Here is an 18379-nt window from a genome sequence, read left to right as displayed (position 1 = left end):
GCAACCTCAAACTTTGACGTTGCTGATGTAAAAAAAAAATCATAAACAACCTGGATATGTTCACTGGAAAGTAGTTACACATACGAATGGACGATTAGCTTTAGCTGTGTGTTTACATACAAATATCAAACCGAGGAAAGCGACCATGTTAAATAAATAAATAAAATATCGCAGAGATTTTGCAACCCCTGCACGAAACGAAACCAGTCTCCGCTCCTCAGAAGGAGGCGAAGGCTCCCGCGGCGACAGCGGCGGCGGCGCAGACGCGCGCCGCGGCGCTGGCGAGTGCGACGGGCGCGTTGCTGGCGGCGGCGCCGCCCGCGGTTGCTTCGGCGCCGGGCGGGGCGGGGACGTCGTCCCTGGGCTCAGTCATGGTGGCCCCGTTGGGCGCGCCGACAGGGGCGGCGTCCTCGTCGTCGTCGACGGCGTCCTCGTCAGAGGCCGGCTTGTCGCCGTCGAAGGACCCCAGCGGGGTATGCGCCACGGGGGTCAGGATGGTGGGCATGGCGTTGGCGTCGTCGGCGGATGCGACAGAGGCCAGCGCAGCGACGAGCGCGGCGGCGAGGAGCAGCAGCAGCAGCGCCCGGTGCGAGGCCATGGCGGCACGGACGGAGATCACGCTCGGCGCCTTTGCGTGGGAACGGGATGGGTCGCAAAATAAGCAGGTTATCGTACGTCTTTGTTCTTATTAGGTCTATATATGTATATAGAAAGAAGAAGAAGCGAAGCAGCTGCGAGAGGCGGCAACAATGGCGAATGGTGGAAGCGTGTTATATATCCGAGAGCACGACGAGCATGGAGGGGGCGTCAGGCGTCCGACGACTCCGACGGGACACGCCAGAGCGCGGGGTTGGCGGGTACGTTTGACTCCAACCGTGGCCATGCGTTGGGACACTGGCTACGCGGGTCCCACGGAGGCTGCCCATTTTGGGACCCTTGTCTTCAGACACGTGCATTTTTACAGTATCTCGTTTTAGAACTGAATTCTACATTAACTATCACAGTGCAAGTGTATATCACCCTCTGCGTCCTAAACTATGTTTAGATCGTTTTGGAATACTCCCTAGTGGTAATAGACTCTAAAATTTTATACTATAAATTTAAGGTCAGATTAATGAGGTGTTTGAATGTACTAGATCTATTAGTTAGTTAGATAAAATTTGCTAGTAGAATTAGCTAGCTAATAAATAGCTAACTAACTATTAGCTAAATTGTTTGGATACCTCAACTAATTTTAGCAGCTAATTATTATTCTAATGCATTCAAACACCGCCTAAGATTGGGATCTATCTCTATTTATTTTTGTACTAAAATTAATTAAGGCTCAAAATAATTATGAAGAATCGTTTGGATCATGATCTATTAACATCTTTACCTATGGACAATATTTACACAACCAAATAAATTAATTTTTTAAAATTTATTTTATGCATTGGCTCATTTGAGTTGGTTCAATTTACCTTTAACAAAATTTATTTTTTCATTTCTTTATGTACAAACTAAATTTTTAGTTCAAATTTTGTTGGTTAGTAGCTAATAGTATAATTTAGCCTAGAAAGATATATTATGATTTGTTATAATTATTTTGATAGGTTAGGGATCAGATAAATAATAACTTTAATGATATAAAACTAAATATAAAATGATGTGTAAAATTATTAACATATTTTTCTAACATAAGTTATGGTGTCAATCACCTTAGAAAATATGAACTTTGAATTTAACTTGTACATATATAAACAAAAAGACAAATTTGTTCCTAATAAGATTTTATGATACTTTAATCAGTGTTATTGTATATAATGTAAGTAAAAGTGGTTTATAGCAACCTAAGGCTTGAGCTGGTTTCTCAAGTGCTTCACCCTAAGGACCAGCTTGTTGAGAATACAACTTAGACAACAATGTAACCATAAGGGTAGTATAGAAAGACCTTAGCTGATTAATTAGAAGAACTAAATATATAGCTTGCTTCGTTGTTGTCTCCTATGGGGGTCTAGGGAATATGCTTAGCTCTACCAAGCATGGATGCAAAGGTTTATTTGTTTAGTTTTGTTAGCCACCACCTTGGAGAGAAGTCATATCTTAGTAACTGAAGAAGTTAACGAGAATCTTTATAAAGATTTCATAGTGAGACCCTACTAATTCATATCGGGAGTGATCAAATGAGAAGTCATGATCCTCGAGCAAAAAGGAATCACGATTTGTGGGTAAAGTGTATAACTCTCTATACAGAGTTAATTAAAATTGAAATATTAGTCGTGCTCACGGTTAAGAGTGATATAATTTTCCTCTTTGATTAAAGCTATTGTGTTTACGATGATAGAATGATTCTTGGAAGTCATATTCTTGTGTTAATAATTATTGGTTGATGCTAAAATTGTTTAATGCTTATAAATACTTATTTATCTAAAAGAAAATGCTATCAACCTAATTACTTCTAAAGCTAGTTCACCTTAGTCAAATAGGACACTTGTTGGGTATGCTATATACTCACCCTTGCTTTCACACAAACAACACATGTTGCTCCCAATACACCATTGGTCTGATAGAGAAGCTCTTGAAATAAACATCCAAGACTTGCAAGACTTCGACGAGTATAAAAACTATGCTAACAATCTCCCCCAGTCAGATAAATGTAGAGAGTCGTGTTACACTTTTCATTTCTCGTGTTTTTGCAGTGTCTTATAAGTTGCAGTGTAGAAACATATTCCGTTGATACATAAAATTATTTTCCATATCCCACACCCATGAATTTGATATAAACTTATATCTAAGCTTTGGAAAGTAGTGGAATGACAAATTCTAAGTCAAATAGACTACTTTATTAAGTAAATTTTATTTCCTTCGAAATGAATAAATCCAAAAGGCCCCTAAGAGAAAAAAGACTCGTGAAATATAGATTGGAGTATTGGACGATATGGCGCTTGCTTACACGGCGGCTACTGAAAATACTGCTTGTTTGATAATTTGATGAGTGCTGTCGGAGAGGGAATTCTCCGGCCGGGTGGCGGAATGCACCCGCCCTAAATCCTAAGATGAGGAAGGGGTTTAAGCGTTTTTCCTGTCTTGCTAAGCGATCACCGAACACATGAACACGCGAGGATTTAGAGTGGTTCGGGCCGCCGGAGCGTAATACCCTACTCCACTGTGTGTTGAATTGATGTGGAAGCTTGAGAGCTGAGAGTCTTTGTCTAAGTTTGGTCTAAGAGAGCTTGTGCGGCCTCCCTTTGTAACGTTGCATGCCTCCCCTTTTATAGTTAAGGGGGGCGTGTACAAGGGTACTGAGCCCCGACATGTGGGCCCAAGCACATAACAGATGTAGTACTTGGAGCTACTAACGTTTGCTGTTGGAGCAATCTTCTTGCGCCCTGACATCCGAGATCTGCGTAGCATCGGCGTGTAGGGGAAGCTTCTCGTATAAGGGATGATGAGCACAGTGTTTCGCGCAGCACGGGCGCACTGTTTGACAATAGACTGGACAGGTGCGCCGTCTGCAGGATGGCCCTGGCGCCGCCTACCAGTGGAGTGGACAGGACACATTAAATGCTGAGAGGGCACATCGTCTGTCAGCAGGGTGGACAGGCGGCACGTCCTCTCCGCAATAAATGCAGAGACCACGCGGCCTAGAGGCCTTACGTCAGGCTCCGTCCGCTGGCTTATGTCACGGGCAACAAGCCACATGGCAACATCGGGTCTTCACCTGAGCGGGGAGCGCAAGCGCACAGGATAAGGCCTAGACACGTGTCAGTACCGGACCCTTGCTTATGTTAGGGTCTCCCCTGCCCCGGGACCTCGTTGGGGCCTGGACCTTACTTGGAGGGATCTGGACCCCATCCAAGGGACCCGACATGCTTACTTGGGAGTCCCGGGCTGTAATCGGGGGTCTAGGTTGCGCGCACAGGGGTCCGGTGCTTCCTTGCGGAGGTCCGGTCCAACTAATACATCCTGGGATGTGTCATCTTTTCTCGCCACGTGGTGCCCCTTAGGCCGCCCACGTGGTGGGGTCGGGTGCTGTTCACCGTGCGGCTAGAGAACGTCGTACGAGCACCGTGTCTTCATACTGTAGTAAGGGGTACCCCTGATTCAGGGTACCGATAGTGGCCCCCGGGCCCGCCTCAGGGGAGGATACGAGCCTGCAAGTGGGGCCAAAGTTTGATTGGCGATTAGCTCGCTGCCCCTGCGCGCCCGTTGATGCAATTACTGCCGGTCCGCCCATGGTCACGCCGACTGCCACGCCTGCCCCCGCGGCTGACTGACCCGTGACCTCCGCACTTAATGTCTTTGTTGGGCCATGCGCGGGGTACCTCGAGTCGCTGCATTGGTTTTGAAAATTTATCTTCTCAGTCTTCTACGACGGCCCCGAGGAGACGCGGTATTGGCGCGAGCGGCGGTGCGACTTCTCTGCACCCAGAAACCGGCGCGCCGGGTGCATGACATGTGGGCCTGGGCCCCCATGCCAGAGGTTGGACCGCTGGTTGCAGCGAAGACGAGGGGGCGCACTACCGCGGGGCGGTAGCATGCTCCTTGTGCGGCGGTTCGCCTTCTTGACCGTTGGTCGTAGCGAAGATGAAGGAGGCATACTATCGCGGGGCGGTAGCACGCTTCCTGTGCGGCGGTTCGCCTTCTTCGCACTCGAAGGCCAGCGCGCTAGCTGTATGACCTGTGGGACCGGGCCCTCGTGTCATGGGATGGATACCTCGTGTGCATCGAGGGAGGCTTCTCGCGACGCTTCAAGGCGGGAGCAGGGGAGTCTGCCTTTAAAGAGGGGTTCATCCCTCGAGTAGCAGCCATGCCTTGCTTCTCTCCCACTCGCGGCGTCCTTTCGCCTCCAAGCTCTCTGTGCCCCTTTGCCTTCAAGGTCTCTGCTTCGCGTTGCCATAGTTTGTCATGGCCTTGTGACTTCATCCCGAGCGCGCCCAGACTGAGTGAGTGCTCGAAATGGTATACCGCCTGCTTGGATGGAATGTGCCAGCGCTCGGCGGAAGGATTTGCACCGGCGTCATCCACCCCGATGAGCTTGCCGTTAGAGAGTTTGTGCATTTTGTCCTCCCTAGCGGGCCGGTGCTACCGGTCTTGACTTCCCTCTGCTGGAGGTGCGCGGCCTTGTGGGAGCGGCGCTCTTCCACTGGTGCTTGGCTTCAAGGATGTTCATCAGCCTCGCGGTGGTGGGGAGCAAGCTGAGCCGCGGCTTCGCCTCCCACATGGGCTGGTGCCCGCCTCTTCCTCCAGCATTCGGAGGAAAAGGATGATCACCAGCCTTGTGAAGGAGGCGAACTTCGGCTACGCGGTCCCAGCCAGACCGCAAGCACCGCCTTCCGCCGTGCTCCCAACTCCATGGCTTGGATGGTCTTGTCCTCACCCCCGTAGGGGGACGGAGGCGATGACCTCTTCGCCATGGCGCGCATGCTGAGGTGGTTGCCACCGCTGGGGAGGCTGCCCGGCGTAGAGGTGGTCACCGCCGCTGGTGAGGCTGCCCGTTGCAGAGGTGGTTGCCTCTGCTGGCGAGCCGCTCGGAGCTAGCTACCCACACAACCCTACTGGTGTGGAGGTAGTTCATACCTGTAGAGCAGAGATGGAGCTAGGACTCCGCTTGAAGGCGAATGTAATACTTTTGCTTTTTGTAAGGTACTTTTGGGTACTATTTATCAATCAGTATTAGCACTTATCTGTGTACCACTTGTCCCTGTTGTGTGTGGTGTAACTGATTCCTCCTTGGTACCTGCCCCCCTGGGATGTAGGCTCGATTTGTCGAGGCTGCAGACCATCATACCTAGGAAAGAGTTAGCAATGGCCCCCAGGAGGTAGCCTCGACTGGGACCTAGGCCTGCACACAGCTTCGGCTAGGGAGCATTAGTAGTACACCCACAGGACCCACCATCTGACACTAGCCATCCATTTATACATGCTCGGGACCTGCAGGGTCTAGTCTGGGAAGCCAAGTTGTGCGTCCGGACCCCCTGGATGGTGGTTCTAGGTACTAGGACACCCGTCGCAGAGTGGTGGAGCGTGCAGGTGTGAATCATCTAGGCCCCTTAGTGATGTTTTGGTAATTAATAACAATTGTTTGTGGACTAACGGTTCTTGGAAAAATAAGAATGCAGGGTTGGACCACATAGAACAGGAAATCTTGGAGATCCATAAGCATTGGTTGTGGATCAAGTGAAGGCAAAGATATAACATAGGTTTTGTTTTTGCCAGTCTTCAGGAGTTTAGAAAAGATACTTGACCAGATTAATAGGTTAGATAGTCGTACTATTAAGAGGGGTCAATGACTTTGATCTGTGTAAAACTTAGTGCCTCATAGAGCATCTAGTGGTTGCATTTGCATGAGGACTAACAGCGCTTCAAATTTCATGAGTTAAAAATCCTTTCAAAAGCTTGTTTGAAAAAGTGCAAAGTCTTGGATGCGCGGACCGTTCGGATCTTGAGGGCGGACCGTCCGCGATCCACCAGTGGGGTCCGAAGTCTGACCACTTCGGACAGGACCTGTTCATTTGCACTGCGGACCGTCTGGGCCTTGGGGCCGGACCGTCCGCAGTCCTGACCAGAGGAGGCTGCTTTTGGCATAGTCCCTGAATTATAGTGCGGACCGTCCGACCTTGATGGGCGAACAATCCCCAGGTGTCAAATATGGTTTGGGCAGGGACTGTGTGGTTTTTGGGATTTGTACCACGGACTGTCCAGAGGATAAGTTCGGACAGTACTGTCTCCAGGTCTCGGACCATCCGGCCTTGTAGGCGGACGGTCCGCCTGTGTTAACTGCTCTTGGTCAGAGGTCCGGGTGCTTCAAGTTGCCAGGTCGCGGACGGTCCGGCCAAGGTGGGCAGACTGTCTGGACCTAACTTTTCTGATAGCTCTGGCAGATTTCAAACGAGAAATATAACCGTTATGTGTACGGCGGACCGTCCGGCCCTAGGGCGCGGACCGTCCGCGTGTGCGTAGAACAAGTGCTTTTTGCTCATAACAGTTGGAATTGAGTGGGGGACTATAAATAGAAGGGTAGCTCGTGTGTGAGGGTTCTCTTGGCTATTTCTTGCATACATTGAGCTCAATTGTGATCCTCCAACTCACTCTCTCACACTCTTTGCTTGAGATTGCATTCTAGTGAGAGATTGAGTGATCCTAGTGCATTTGCATCCATCGATGATTCTTGAGGCACTAGGTGGTACACCAAGCAAGCGTCATTGGCTTGTTACTCTTGGAGGTTGCCGTCTCCTAGACGGCTCGGGTGATTGTCTCCGTCGAGCTCTCCAAGAAGATTGTGGAGAAGCCGCGGTGTTGATTGTGAGGGGTTCGCGCCTACCTCGCCGGAGCGGCAAAGGTGACATTAGTGGAATCGTGGTATTGAGTGATTTCTTGTCCACTTGGCTCAAAGATCAAGCCGTGTCTTGATAGAGGAGCAAGTGAGAGCTTGAAGTCCACCTCAACGTGGATTAGGGGTGATCGGCAAATCACCGATACCACGGGATAAAATTCGGTGTCTTTACTTTCTTGCATTACTTATTGCCGTGCAAGTGATTACTATTTTGCACATTGTTCATCAAGTATTCAATCTCCCTAGTTGATTCTCATAGATTGTTTACTTGTTATCACTAGAGAATTTATACCTCTTTTTATATTGATTAAATTTCCCTAGTGTTTTTGATTTTAGTCAAAACCGTCTATTCACCCCCTCTAGCCGGTGTCCTAGATCCTACAGCAGGCCCACGGTACGGAACCAGGCTGAGTGGCTACACGGGCTCCGGATCACCCCAGGAGACAAGTGTCCATTCTCTAGTTCCGAACCCCAGGTTGTCGGACCCACAGGACTTATAGCTCCAAATACTAGGGTACCCGTCACAGAGTGGTGGAGTGTGCAGGCTTTCGGGTACGGGACCAGGCTAAGCGGCCACACAGGCTCCGAACCACCCCATGGAACGGGCTCCCGTTCTCTAGAACCGGCTCCTAGGCTGTCGGGCCCTCTTGCTTTCACAGAGAGGTCCTAAACTGCAAGCCTGGCTGTTCAATTCGGATGTCATTATGTCTGATGGAAAGGGAACTGTTCGGGTGGGTTAGATAAAATAACATCCGGAAAACTGCAAGGTAAGACCATGGAGCAGTAGGATAAAACTATCATAGAGGCACATCTGAGGGGGTAAATATTTTCTTCATAACTTGTCATGCATGGGTGCAGACCAACAGGCCGGGTTTATGAGGCGGACCTCACCGGGTTGGCGTACACGTATGCGGTACCTAGTTACAAAAGGGAGAAAAATTCGACCCCTCAGACTTGCTCCTATGGATAGAAGTTACAGAGATGCTCCAGTGGCCAGGAAGAGGTACTCCTTTAGTCATAGCAAGATAGTCACCCCCGGGTCGGCGTATTCCCGTCACCTTGAAGGGTCCTTCCCAGCTGGGGGAGAGTTGCGGAGCCCTTCTTGGTTTGGTACTTGCCGTAGGACTAGGTCCCGACCCTGGGTTCCCATCTGCGTTGATGAGGGAGTCCTCGCCCTCGTGCTGTAGCCATTTCTGCATGGACGACTTGTCAGAAGCTTGGACCCGTGGGGAGTCCAAAAGGGTTTCCGGGGGAAGGCAGGCTTTGGCCCCATAGACCGAGGAGCACGGGGTCCCTCTGGGGGTCCATCTAGTTGTCCCCACCGGAGTAGGAGCCTCCAGCGAAGACATCCTTCAGGTCCCCCTCGGGTGACTGATACCCGAGGTCCCATTCAGCCGTGGCCACCTCACCGTCGTCGACCTTTTCTTTGCCAGGTCGGCGACGAGGTGGGCAGCCGTCCTTGGAAGACTGCTCGCGCCGCTCGCTAACGCGTTTCGCGAGGTCAATGATCTCGCGACACTCTGCGACGCTATGGCGACCGTTGGGGTGCACACGGCATGAGCCGCTGTTACCCTTCTACGGCCGTGGGTGTTTGTTGCGGTCGCCCCGGCCCCTGGTCGCGGCTGCAACAATTAGAGCGGTGGACCGCGACTTCTGGTAGCCGCGGTCCTTCTTCTTTTTCTTCTTACCGTCCCGGGGGACGGCACCCGAGCCACCCGACTGGGCAGCCCCAGTTTGTGGGGCCGAGTGCCATGCACGGCCCTCGGTGGCTCTGGCGCATTTGTCGGCCAGAGCGAAGAGTGTGGGGACAGTCTCCACGTCATGCGTGGCCAACTTCTCCAACACTTTATCATCACGTACTCCCTGGCGGAAGGCCGTGATGATGGAAGCATCAGAAATGCGAGGTATAGTACCTCGCACCTTGGTGAAGCGGGAGATGAACGTCCGGAGAGTCTCCTCGGGCTCCTGCCTTACCGTGTGGAGGTGGGCCTCCACACCGTGCTGCTGGTAAGCGCTGGCGAAGTTCGCAACGAACCGCGCGCAAGCTCTTCCTAGAAGTAGATTGAACCTGGGGCGAGGTTCATGAGCCAAGTCCGGGCAGGTCCAGACAAGGCGACATGAAAATATGTCGCCATCACAGCGGTGTTTCTACCTGCTGGTGTGATAGCGGTGACGTACACCTGCAGGAATTCCGACGGGTTTGACGTTCCGTCGTACTTTTCCGGCAGGTGCGGCCGAAACTTGGGTGGCCATGATGCCGTGCGGAGATGATCTGCGAGAGCGGCACAACCTACGCCGGCCAAGGGGACACCTGTCGGTGTTTTGGGTCCAACCGCACACCCGGGGTTGCCCCTCAAGGTGTTTTTAGGAGTAGGACGGTGTTGACGACTGTATCAAAATGGTTCGTGCCGGATGCACGAGGGACAATGGACAATGTTTACAGGTTCGGGCCGCTTAGAGACGTGTAACACCCTACGTCCTGGTGAGTATGCTTGGTGAATGAGGTTACAAGAGAGCTCTCTGAATTGAGAATGCAGAGAGTTAGAGTGGGTGGCTAAGTAATAGGGTCGATCGTTCTGAAGGGGTGCCCCCTAGGCCTTATATACTCGACCGTGGGGCAATACATGTGGATATGATAACAACATGTAGCTAAAAGATAGTGAACTGTTTGAGTTTATCTTCCTGTAGTTCTGCCGACTTATCCTCGCATGGCTCCGTTGCATGGGGGCTCCAGCGCGGGAAAGTCGGATCTCTGTTGTGGTCGCTCGCTCGACGTTGTGGGCTGTCCGGGTTTGCACCAATCCGGCCCCATGTCGATCTGCTTTGCTGGTTGTCCCTCCCCAGGCCCACGAAAGAATGACCTTACGATTTATTGGGCCCTTGGGCCTTTCGTGAGGTCTTTTACTCTTTTAGTGGACCCGGGGGATATCTGTCCCCCACAAGCCCTTGATCTTTGGGTTAATTTAGAGGTAATCAACCCAAAGATCCCAGGTCCAGCTTGCAGGCGATTTGAAGAAAACGGCTTCTTACTGTCTCCTCCTGCTTTGATCACTCGCAAACCGAAGCTTTGTTTCGTGTTTGTGCCTTAGAGGTCGGCATTTTGTTTTGTAGGATCCTGAACTTCATTGGGTGCACTGGAGGTGCACCCAATGGGTGTAGCCCCCGAGCTTCGAGTAGATTTTGGAAGATAATCTACTCGAAGGTCTTCACCAGAAATTATTTCCATTTTTACTCCTGCGTTTTGGTCGAAGGCCAGCCTTGTCTTTAACCTTGTCCCATGCCTTAGAAGTCGGCACTATCTTTGGTTTGAAATGATGATCCATGGGGTGCACCGAAGGTGCACCCAATGGGTGTAGCCCTCGACCTTCAAGTGGATTTTTGAGGACAATCCATTCGAAGGTCTTCCTTTTGTGTCTTTTTGCTGAAGATTACCCTTTCTGCTTGTAAAAATCGGCATGATGCCATCTGCATTATGCTTTGGAGGTCAGCATTATGTCACCAATATTATGCTTTAGAGGTTAGCATGTATTTTGTCTTTTGCAGCCGAGTTCGCAATCTATCCATATCTTGCTAGGTAGTGTAATTTATTTGCTCTGCGACTGATTGGACACTTGATGGACGTTCTCTGTCTAGTCTTCACGTCGCTTCTGTCGGCCATATTTTGTACTTCACTTGGCTATATTTGGCTTTCCTCTGATCCTTACTGATATCTCATTTTTGTCTTGAGGTATTCACTGCGTGCTCTGCACGGATGTGACCGTTTTGAAAAATATACTGATAATTCCTGGGCGTCCCCCCCAATGGGTGTGGGCAAGGGACGGCTTGGTACGCTGAGTGTTTTAGCCGGCTGCTTCCGAGTAGTAATGTGATGTGACGGCGGGTGTAATCATATCCTTCGCGCTGTTGACTGGAGTCCCAATGGGTGTTGTGTTGCGTGAAACGGCGTCAGCCGCCTGACGTGTCTTCAGACGGGTTGAAGTGCTTATTGAATGCTTTGCGACTGTTCAGTGACCGCGGTTGGAGGTGAGCGGTTGCCTTCTCCTTCTATAAATAACGTCGTTGTCTCTCCGGCTTTTTCACATCTCTTGCTGTTCTCTGTTGCTTGCCTTTCTTCCCTTCCTTTCGCTTCCACCATAGGCAAGAACAACAAGCGCAAGCGTGAGCCAACTCCTCCATCGGAGGATTTTGGTGACTCGGAGTACTCAGAGGAGGAGTTCTCCTCTGAGTCTGAGGTGTCTCCGGCTCCCATCCCCCTGCGTGAGTCGTCTGACGACTCAGACGACTCCCAAGGGCTCGCGGCGGAGGTCTGGACGTACATCCGGGCCGTCGAGCGCTCCGGGCTCGAGGGCTCGGATGAGTCGGAGTACTCCTCGGATGAGGAGGACTCGGACGACGGCGGCGAGGACGAGGACGACGACGACGACGACGACGACGAAGGCGGGGGCGGCGGTGATGGTGACGGCAGCGGCAGGGGCGGCGGCAGCGGCAGCAAGGACGGTGACGGTGGCGGCAGCAGGGGCGGCAGCGGCAGCAGCAGAGGCAGCACCAGGGGCGGCAGCGGCGGCGACAGCAACAGGGCCAGTGGCTAGATGCCACTGGTCTTTTAGATATTAGTATAGTATAGTTAGAATAATGTAATAGTAATTACTAGTGTAGAGTAGTATAGTGTAGTGTAGTAGTAGCAGTAATGTAATGTAGTAGTAGTAATAGGGAAGTATCAACTCATAAAGAGTTGATTTGTAAGCATGATATCTTCCCCTTAATGAAGTAATGATGTTGGTTTCTCTGTGGTGATTATCCTGCTCATTTGTGAAGCTGATTTCCTTGGAGTTGACGCGTAAATGACTCTGGCATCGTTTCGACGCTTTAGAGGTAGCTGCCGAACGACTTGTAGATGACGTCGGAGTTATAGAGGTGACTGCCGAGCGACTGAACATGATGTCGGAGTTTTAGAGTCAACTGCCGAGCAACTTGAGGGCGACGTCAGCATTTTAGAGGTAATGTCGAGCGACTTGACACGATGTCGGAGTTTTAGAGTCAACTGCCGAGCGACTTGAGGGCGACGTCAGCATTTTAGAGGTAATGTCGAGCGACTGAACATGATGTCGGAGTTTTAGAGTCAACTGCCGAGCAACTTGAGGGCGACGTCAGCATTTTAGAGGTAATGCCGAGCGACTTGACACGATGTCGGAGTTTTAGAGTCAACTGCCGAGCGACTTGAGGGCGACGTCAGCATTTTAGAGGTAATGCCGAGCGACTGAACACGATGTCAGCGTTTTAGAGGTAACGCCGAGTGACTTGGAGGGCGACGTCAGCGTTTTAGAGGTAACGCTGAGCGACTTGAGGGCTACGTCAGCATTTTTAGAGGTAATGCCGAGCGACTGAACACGATATCAGCATTTTAGAGGCAACGCCGAGTGACTGGAGGGCGACGTCAGCGTTTTAGAGGTAACGCTGAGCGACTTGAGGGCGACGTCAAAATTTTAGAGGTAATGTCAAGCGATTGAACACGATATCAGCGTTTTAGAGGCAACACCGAGTGATAGCAGGCCGCGCGAGCCACTTTGAGGATGATAGCCGAGTGATGAGGTGGCACACCGGTGTTCTGGAAATATCTGCCGGGTGATCACGTGGTACGCTGGTGTTTTGGAAGTAACCGCCGGGTGCTGACTGGGCACTTTTTGAAACGGTATCTGGCTCGGGAATATCCCATAAGTGCTGCGCTTTTAGCCGCCTCTGCTTTCCGTGCCCTAGTTCTTGCTTTCTTGCTTCCAAATCCTCTCTGCAATTCGCCTCCCACTCTGCTCGCCGGTAGAATCGAGATGGCGCCCAAGAGGAAAGCCTCGAGTTCGTCTGCTGTGGTGATTCCTCCAATCGACCCCAATCGCAGGTAACCACATGTTCGTCATCTCTGAGCCCGAACTCCTCCATCTCGTGTCCATCGGGGTTCTTCCTCCGCGGGAACTCTGTTCTTGGCGGATTTGCCATGGGGTTACTGTCCCAACTGAGGATACCCATGAGTCCGTTGTTTATGCTCCTTTCCTTCACCGCGGCCTTGGCCTTCCCATTTCTCCCTTTTTCCGCGGCCTCCTTGATTTCTACCATCTTAACTTGACCCATCTGAATCCCAACTCTATCCTGCAAATCTCCATTTTCGTTCATTTATGTGAAGCCTTTCTTGGCGTGCTGCCACATTTCGGGTTGTGGAAGTATTTGTATCATTGTCGCCCTGGGATGGCCGGGGACAACATCAGTTGGTTGGGGGTGCCAGCTTGGAGATGCGCCGCGGGAGGAAGACTAAGTATCTTGAGATCCCTCTCAAAGATAGTATCAAGGGATGGCGCTTGGAGTGGTTCATAGTTGAGAATTATGGAAACTCTCTCCCCCCCTCGGTCGGGAAGACAGCCGGATGTTCGCACTCCTAGCTGGACCGAGTCCCCCTCAGATCAGGAGGTAGCTGAGGCAGGTGCTTTGCTGGCTGAAGTTGGATTGTTGAAGGAGAGGGGTCTGACTGCTGAAGCTGTGGTTGCTGACTTTGTCTTCAAGAATATTCAGCCGTTGAAGGACATGGCATACCCAGCTTATCTGTATCGAGGCCTAGCCGACTCAACTCGGGTTACCAACAGAAGAATTCCCTCTGCAGACTTGGTGAGCCGACTTGAGATGATCCTTAGAGGCAGAGTGTCAAATGTTGGTGCTCCAGTGGCATACTCGGCCTGGAACCTGCCTCCTCCCAAAGCCTTCACCATTTTTGTGTCGAATCCACCTGTTACTGATGGCAGTTTGGGCCTTAGAGTGCGACCCTCTGCTGAAGAAGTTAGTGCCTTGGTTGCCTCGCTTGGGGAGATTCTTGATGATGAACGACAGGTCCATTTTGAGGTGCCCCTGAACCCTAGTGATGCAGAGATAAGCGCTATGCTTGATTTGCTGGCTGAGGATTCTTCCGACGCTGCTCCTGCTGGGGCATTGGTGGTGGCGCCCCTCCCGGAGGCTGATACAACTTTGGATATTCAGAAGCCTGCCAGTACTCGCCCGAGGCGCCCTTGCCGAGCCAGTCAACCTGATCCTTCTGCTGATGAGCAGAAAAAGAAAAAGAGACGCCTCCGGTGAGTATCTAGTTTGGATCGGGATGTTGGTACCTCGGTTCCTGCTGCTGAAGAAATGCCTGTGGCTGAATTTACTGATGCTGATCCCAATGGGTGTACCCAATCTGTTGCTGATCCCAATGTGGGTGCTCCATCTGTTGTTGATCCCAATGGGGGTGCTGCTTGTGTTGCCAATGTGGACGACGAGGAGGAAGATGAAGTTCCTTTGACTCGGAAAAACACTCGGCAGTTCATCGCCAGCGGTGAAAGTAGTGGAGTTCCCTCTCCTGCTTTGTCTGCTCTCATTGGTCTGCAAGAGTTTTACCTGGCCATCTTTGATCAGACTCTTGAGGATATGGTTCCAGAGGACTTGTTATCGGAGCCAGTGGATGATGGTGTGATGGAGGTTTGCGCTGATGTGCTTGATGCTGGGTTGAGGTCATCCTGTGCCTCGTCGACCTTAGAGCGCGATCTCGAGGGTCGGGAGACTGATTTGGATCGTCCTGGTCCTATGGAAGCAGCTGAGGGCCTGTCAACCTTAGAGGTGGCTACTGCAGAGAACTTGGACCCCAAGGATGGTGTTGACACATGCCCAGCCCCCGAGGATGTCCCTGGGGATGACTTGGCTCGGGTGGGAAGTGTAAGCCACTGCCCAGCCCCCGAGGGTGCTGCCGGGGATGATCCGGCTCAAGTGGGCAGTGCAAACTATGACCCAGCCCCCGAGGGTGTCCAAGTGGGGTCTCCCTCCTGTACTTCCATGGACGTTCATGCGGGATCGCCTCCACACTCTGGCTGTATGGTGGTAGCCCAAGCCTTGGACCAGGGAGTCGCTTTAGAGGGCAGCGTCCCCGCTGACCGAGTATTGGGCTCTGTTGAAGGCACCGAGCTGATTCCTGCTGGTTCGTTGCAAGCTGCTTCGGGTGGTGGCCTTACGCCTGGTTATCAATTGATCTCTCCTGATTTGGGGTTCCTTCGTTCTTTTCCAACCTCCAGGTACTGTGATGTATTTTAGCTTGATTTTTACATTGCATGAACTGTTGTCATTACACTCATCTGTTCTCCTCATCAGGCTTTGGTGGATGGAATGGCTAGCCAGCTGAGGTTACAGGGTGCTTCTGTCCCAGAAGTAGCTTCGTCTCTTGCATGTTGGAATCCAGTGTCTCTTCAACATCGCGTCTCTGAATTGGAGGTAACCAACGCTGGTTAGTGCTTTTTTGCTTCTCTTTACCTTCACTGTGGACTGCTTTACATTCTGACCCTTTTTTGTTTGATTGTCTCCTGCTAGGAATGACTCGGCAGATTTCCACTCTTGAGGAAAAACATTCCCGAGATCAGGCTGAATTGGTCCAGCGGTGCATTGACTTTGAGGAAAAGTACTCTCAGAGCCAGACTGAACTGGGTCAGGTCTCCGCTGCCTTAGATGACGCCAATGCACTGAGTTCTTCTCTTCACGCTCAACTCAATTCTGAAAAGGTGATTTGTGAAACTGTGCTTTGCCTTGTTGTGTTCCTATTACTTGCTTGGTTTTTGAGGGAGTTGACTTTTTGTTTGCAGGAAGAAAAACGTATCCTTGCTGCTTCTCGCGACAGTCTTGACAGATTGTATCGTGATTCTAGCAACTCGCTGACTATCCTGGAGAGGAGTCATCGCTTCACCATGGAAGAGTTGGACAATCAACGTTGTAAGCTGCAGGAATCTTCGGATGAGGTGACTCGGCTCAAGCAGCTGATATCAGCGAAGGACGCTACCATCAAAGAACTCCGAGCTTCCAAGAAATCCATTGTCCAGGAGTTAGAAACTGCTCGACTGGCTGCCAAGGTTGCCGAAGAAACTTCTGTTACTCTCAGAGCCCAGCGCGACAGAGCCATGGACAAGGCTATTCGGGCGGGGCGAATCTTGATGAGGAGACCCGGCGTGGTTGTTCCCGAAGATATAAGGGCTGATGTGAATGTTGCCCCTGATTCCTCGAGTCGTCCTTCCTCGTCGATCGCTCCTGAGAAGAATATCACCAAGTAGTGAAATATTTTGCGTGCTCTGAGCGCGCGGTTAGCATGGTCAGACATTTGTTAGAGGGCGTCATTTCAGTACTTAAACGACATTGTTATTCTCGTATTGTTTCAGAATTCATCAGTCTGTAAATTTGCATTAGTAAAATGATGCGCGATGGTTATGAAATTTGTTTGCGGGATATAGAAGTCATCCTTATATGAGTAATTGTAATCACGTCAGATCACCTTAAGTCGCTGCTGACTTAAGTCGATTGCTTTTGTTAATAGGGCGTAGTGGTCACCCTGAATTGCGTAGGCGTGAGCATGTTGCACCGGCTTAAGTCGCCACTGACTTTAGCCGATTGCTCCGTTAGCAGGGCATAGTGGTCACCCCGAGTTAAGTAAGCGTGAGCATGTTGCACCGCCTTAAGTCGTTGCCGACTTAAGCCGATTGCTCCGTTAGCAGGGCATAGTGGTCACCCCGAGTTAAGTAAGCGTGAGCATGTTGCACCACCTTAAGTTGTTGCTGACTTAAACCGATTGCTCCGTTAGCAGGGCATAGTGGTCACCCCGAGTTAAGTAAGCGTGAGCATGTTGCACCGCCTTAAGTCATTGCCGACTTAAGTCGATTGCTCCGTTAGCAGGGCATAGTGGTCACCCCGAGTTAAGTAAGCGTGAGCATGTTGCACCGCCTTAAGTCGTTGCCGACTTAAGCCGATTGCTCCGTTAGCAGGGCATAGTGGTCACCCCGAGTTAAGTAAGAATGCAAGTCAATTGTGAACAAATTGAGTATCTTTGAAACCCCTTTTTTATTGATGACATATTTCCACTTTACAGAGTACATCGTCGTCCCGATAGCTTTTGAAATACAGCTAGGGATAAAACTTCCTGAGGTGTTCTATGTTCTAGGAGTTCCCGACTTCTGTGCCATCCATCTGAGTGAGACGATATGATCCTGGCCGAGTGACTTCTGCTACTGTGAAGGGTCCTTCCCATAAGGGTGATAACTTGTGCCGTCCCTCCCCCATTAGAATTCGGCGGAGGACGAGATCTCTTACTGAGAAGGATCGCTGTCGCACAGCCTTGTCGTGATAGCGCCTTAGAGTCTGCTGGTACCGTGTTGATTGGATTACCGCATTCAGCCGTTCTTCTTCAAGTATATCAATGTCCTCCAGCCTGGTGGCCTCGACTTCTGCTATGTTTTCAAAGATCAACCTTGGCGCCCCGAACTTGAGATCAGCGGGTAGCACTGCCTCCGACCCATAGACCATGAAGAAAGGAGTGTTTCCATGCAGAGCTCGGCTAGGTTGGGTTCTTAGGCTCCAAACGACATAGGGCAACTCCCTTATCCACTTTCCTGCGAATTTTTCATTCTTATCGAAGACCTTTTTCCTGAGTGCCTCTAGTATCATCCCGTTGGCTCGCTCAACCTGCCCGTTGGCTCTTGGATGTGCTACAGATGCATACTTGATCTGAATGCTTTTTTGCTCGCAGAAGTCGAAGAACTCTGAACTTGTGAAGTTGGATCCTAGGTCAGTTATGATGCTGTTTGGTATCCCGAATCTGAATATTATGTTCTGTATGAATTCCACGGCCTTAGCTGAGGTTAAAGAAGCGATGGGCTTGAACTCTATCCATTTAGTGAATTTGTCGATTGCTACCAATACATGAGTGTATCCTCCTTGAGCTTTCTTGAAAGGTCCAATCATATCCAGCCCCCAACATGTGAAAGGCCAAGTTACTGGTATGGTCTGTAGTTGCTGTGCTGGCAGATGCTGTTGTTTTGACAGGTATTGGCAAGCTTCGCACCTCTGAACTAACTCGGCTGCATCATTCTTCGCTGTTGGCCAATAGAATCCTGACCTGAAGACCTTCCCGACTAGTGTTCTGGATGCTGCATGTATTCCACATTGCCCAGCATAGACCTCCTCCAGAAGTTGCTTCCCAGTAGATGAGAGAATGCACTTCATGAGGACGCCTGACGCACCTCT

General features: G+C 50.8%; 1 protein-coding gene across 1 annotated transcript; it reads right to left on the bottom strand.

The window, feature by feature from the left end:
• Positions 1 to 40: 40 nt before the first annotated feature.
• LOC100272462 (uncharacterized) lies at positions 41 to 736 on the bottom strand. Its single transcript, NM_001146935.1, has one exon. It carries the CDS (start codon positions 596 to 598, stop codon positions 218 to 220), a length of 381 nt encoding a protein of 126 aa, NP_001140407.1. The 5' UTR covers positions 599 to 736; the 3' UTR covers positions 41 to 217.
• Between the last annotated feature and the right edge of the window lie 17643 nt (positions 737 to 18379).

Source organism: Zea mays, chromosome 1, assembly GCF_902167145.1.
Source record: "Zea mays cultivar B73 chromosome 1, Zm-B73-REFERENCE-NAM-5.0, whole genome shotgun sequence".
NCBI classification, from domain to species: domain Eukaryota; kingdom Viridiplantae; phylum Streptophyta; class Magnoliopsida; order Poales; family Poaceae; genus Zea; species Zea mays.
Note: the sequence above shows the minus strand (reverse complement) of the source record. Positions and strands in the feature narration are given on the sequence as shown.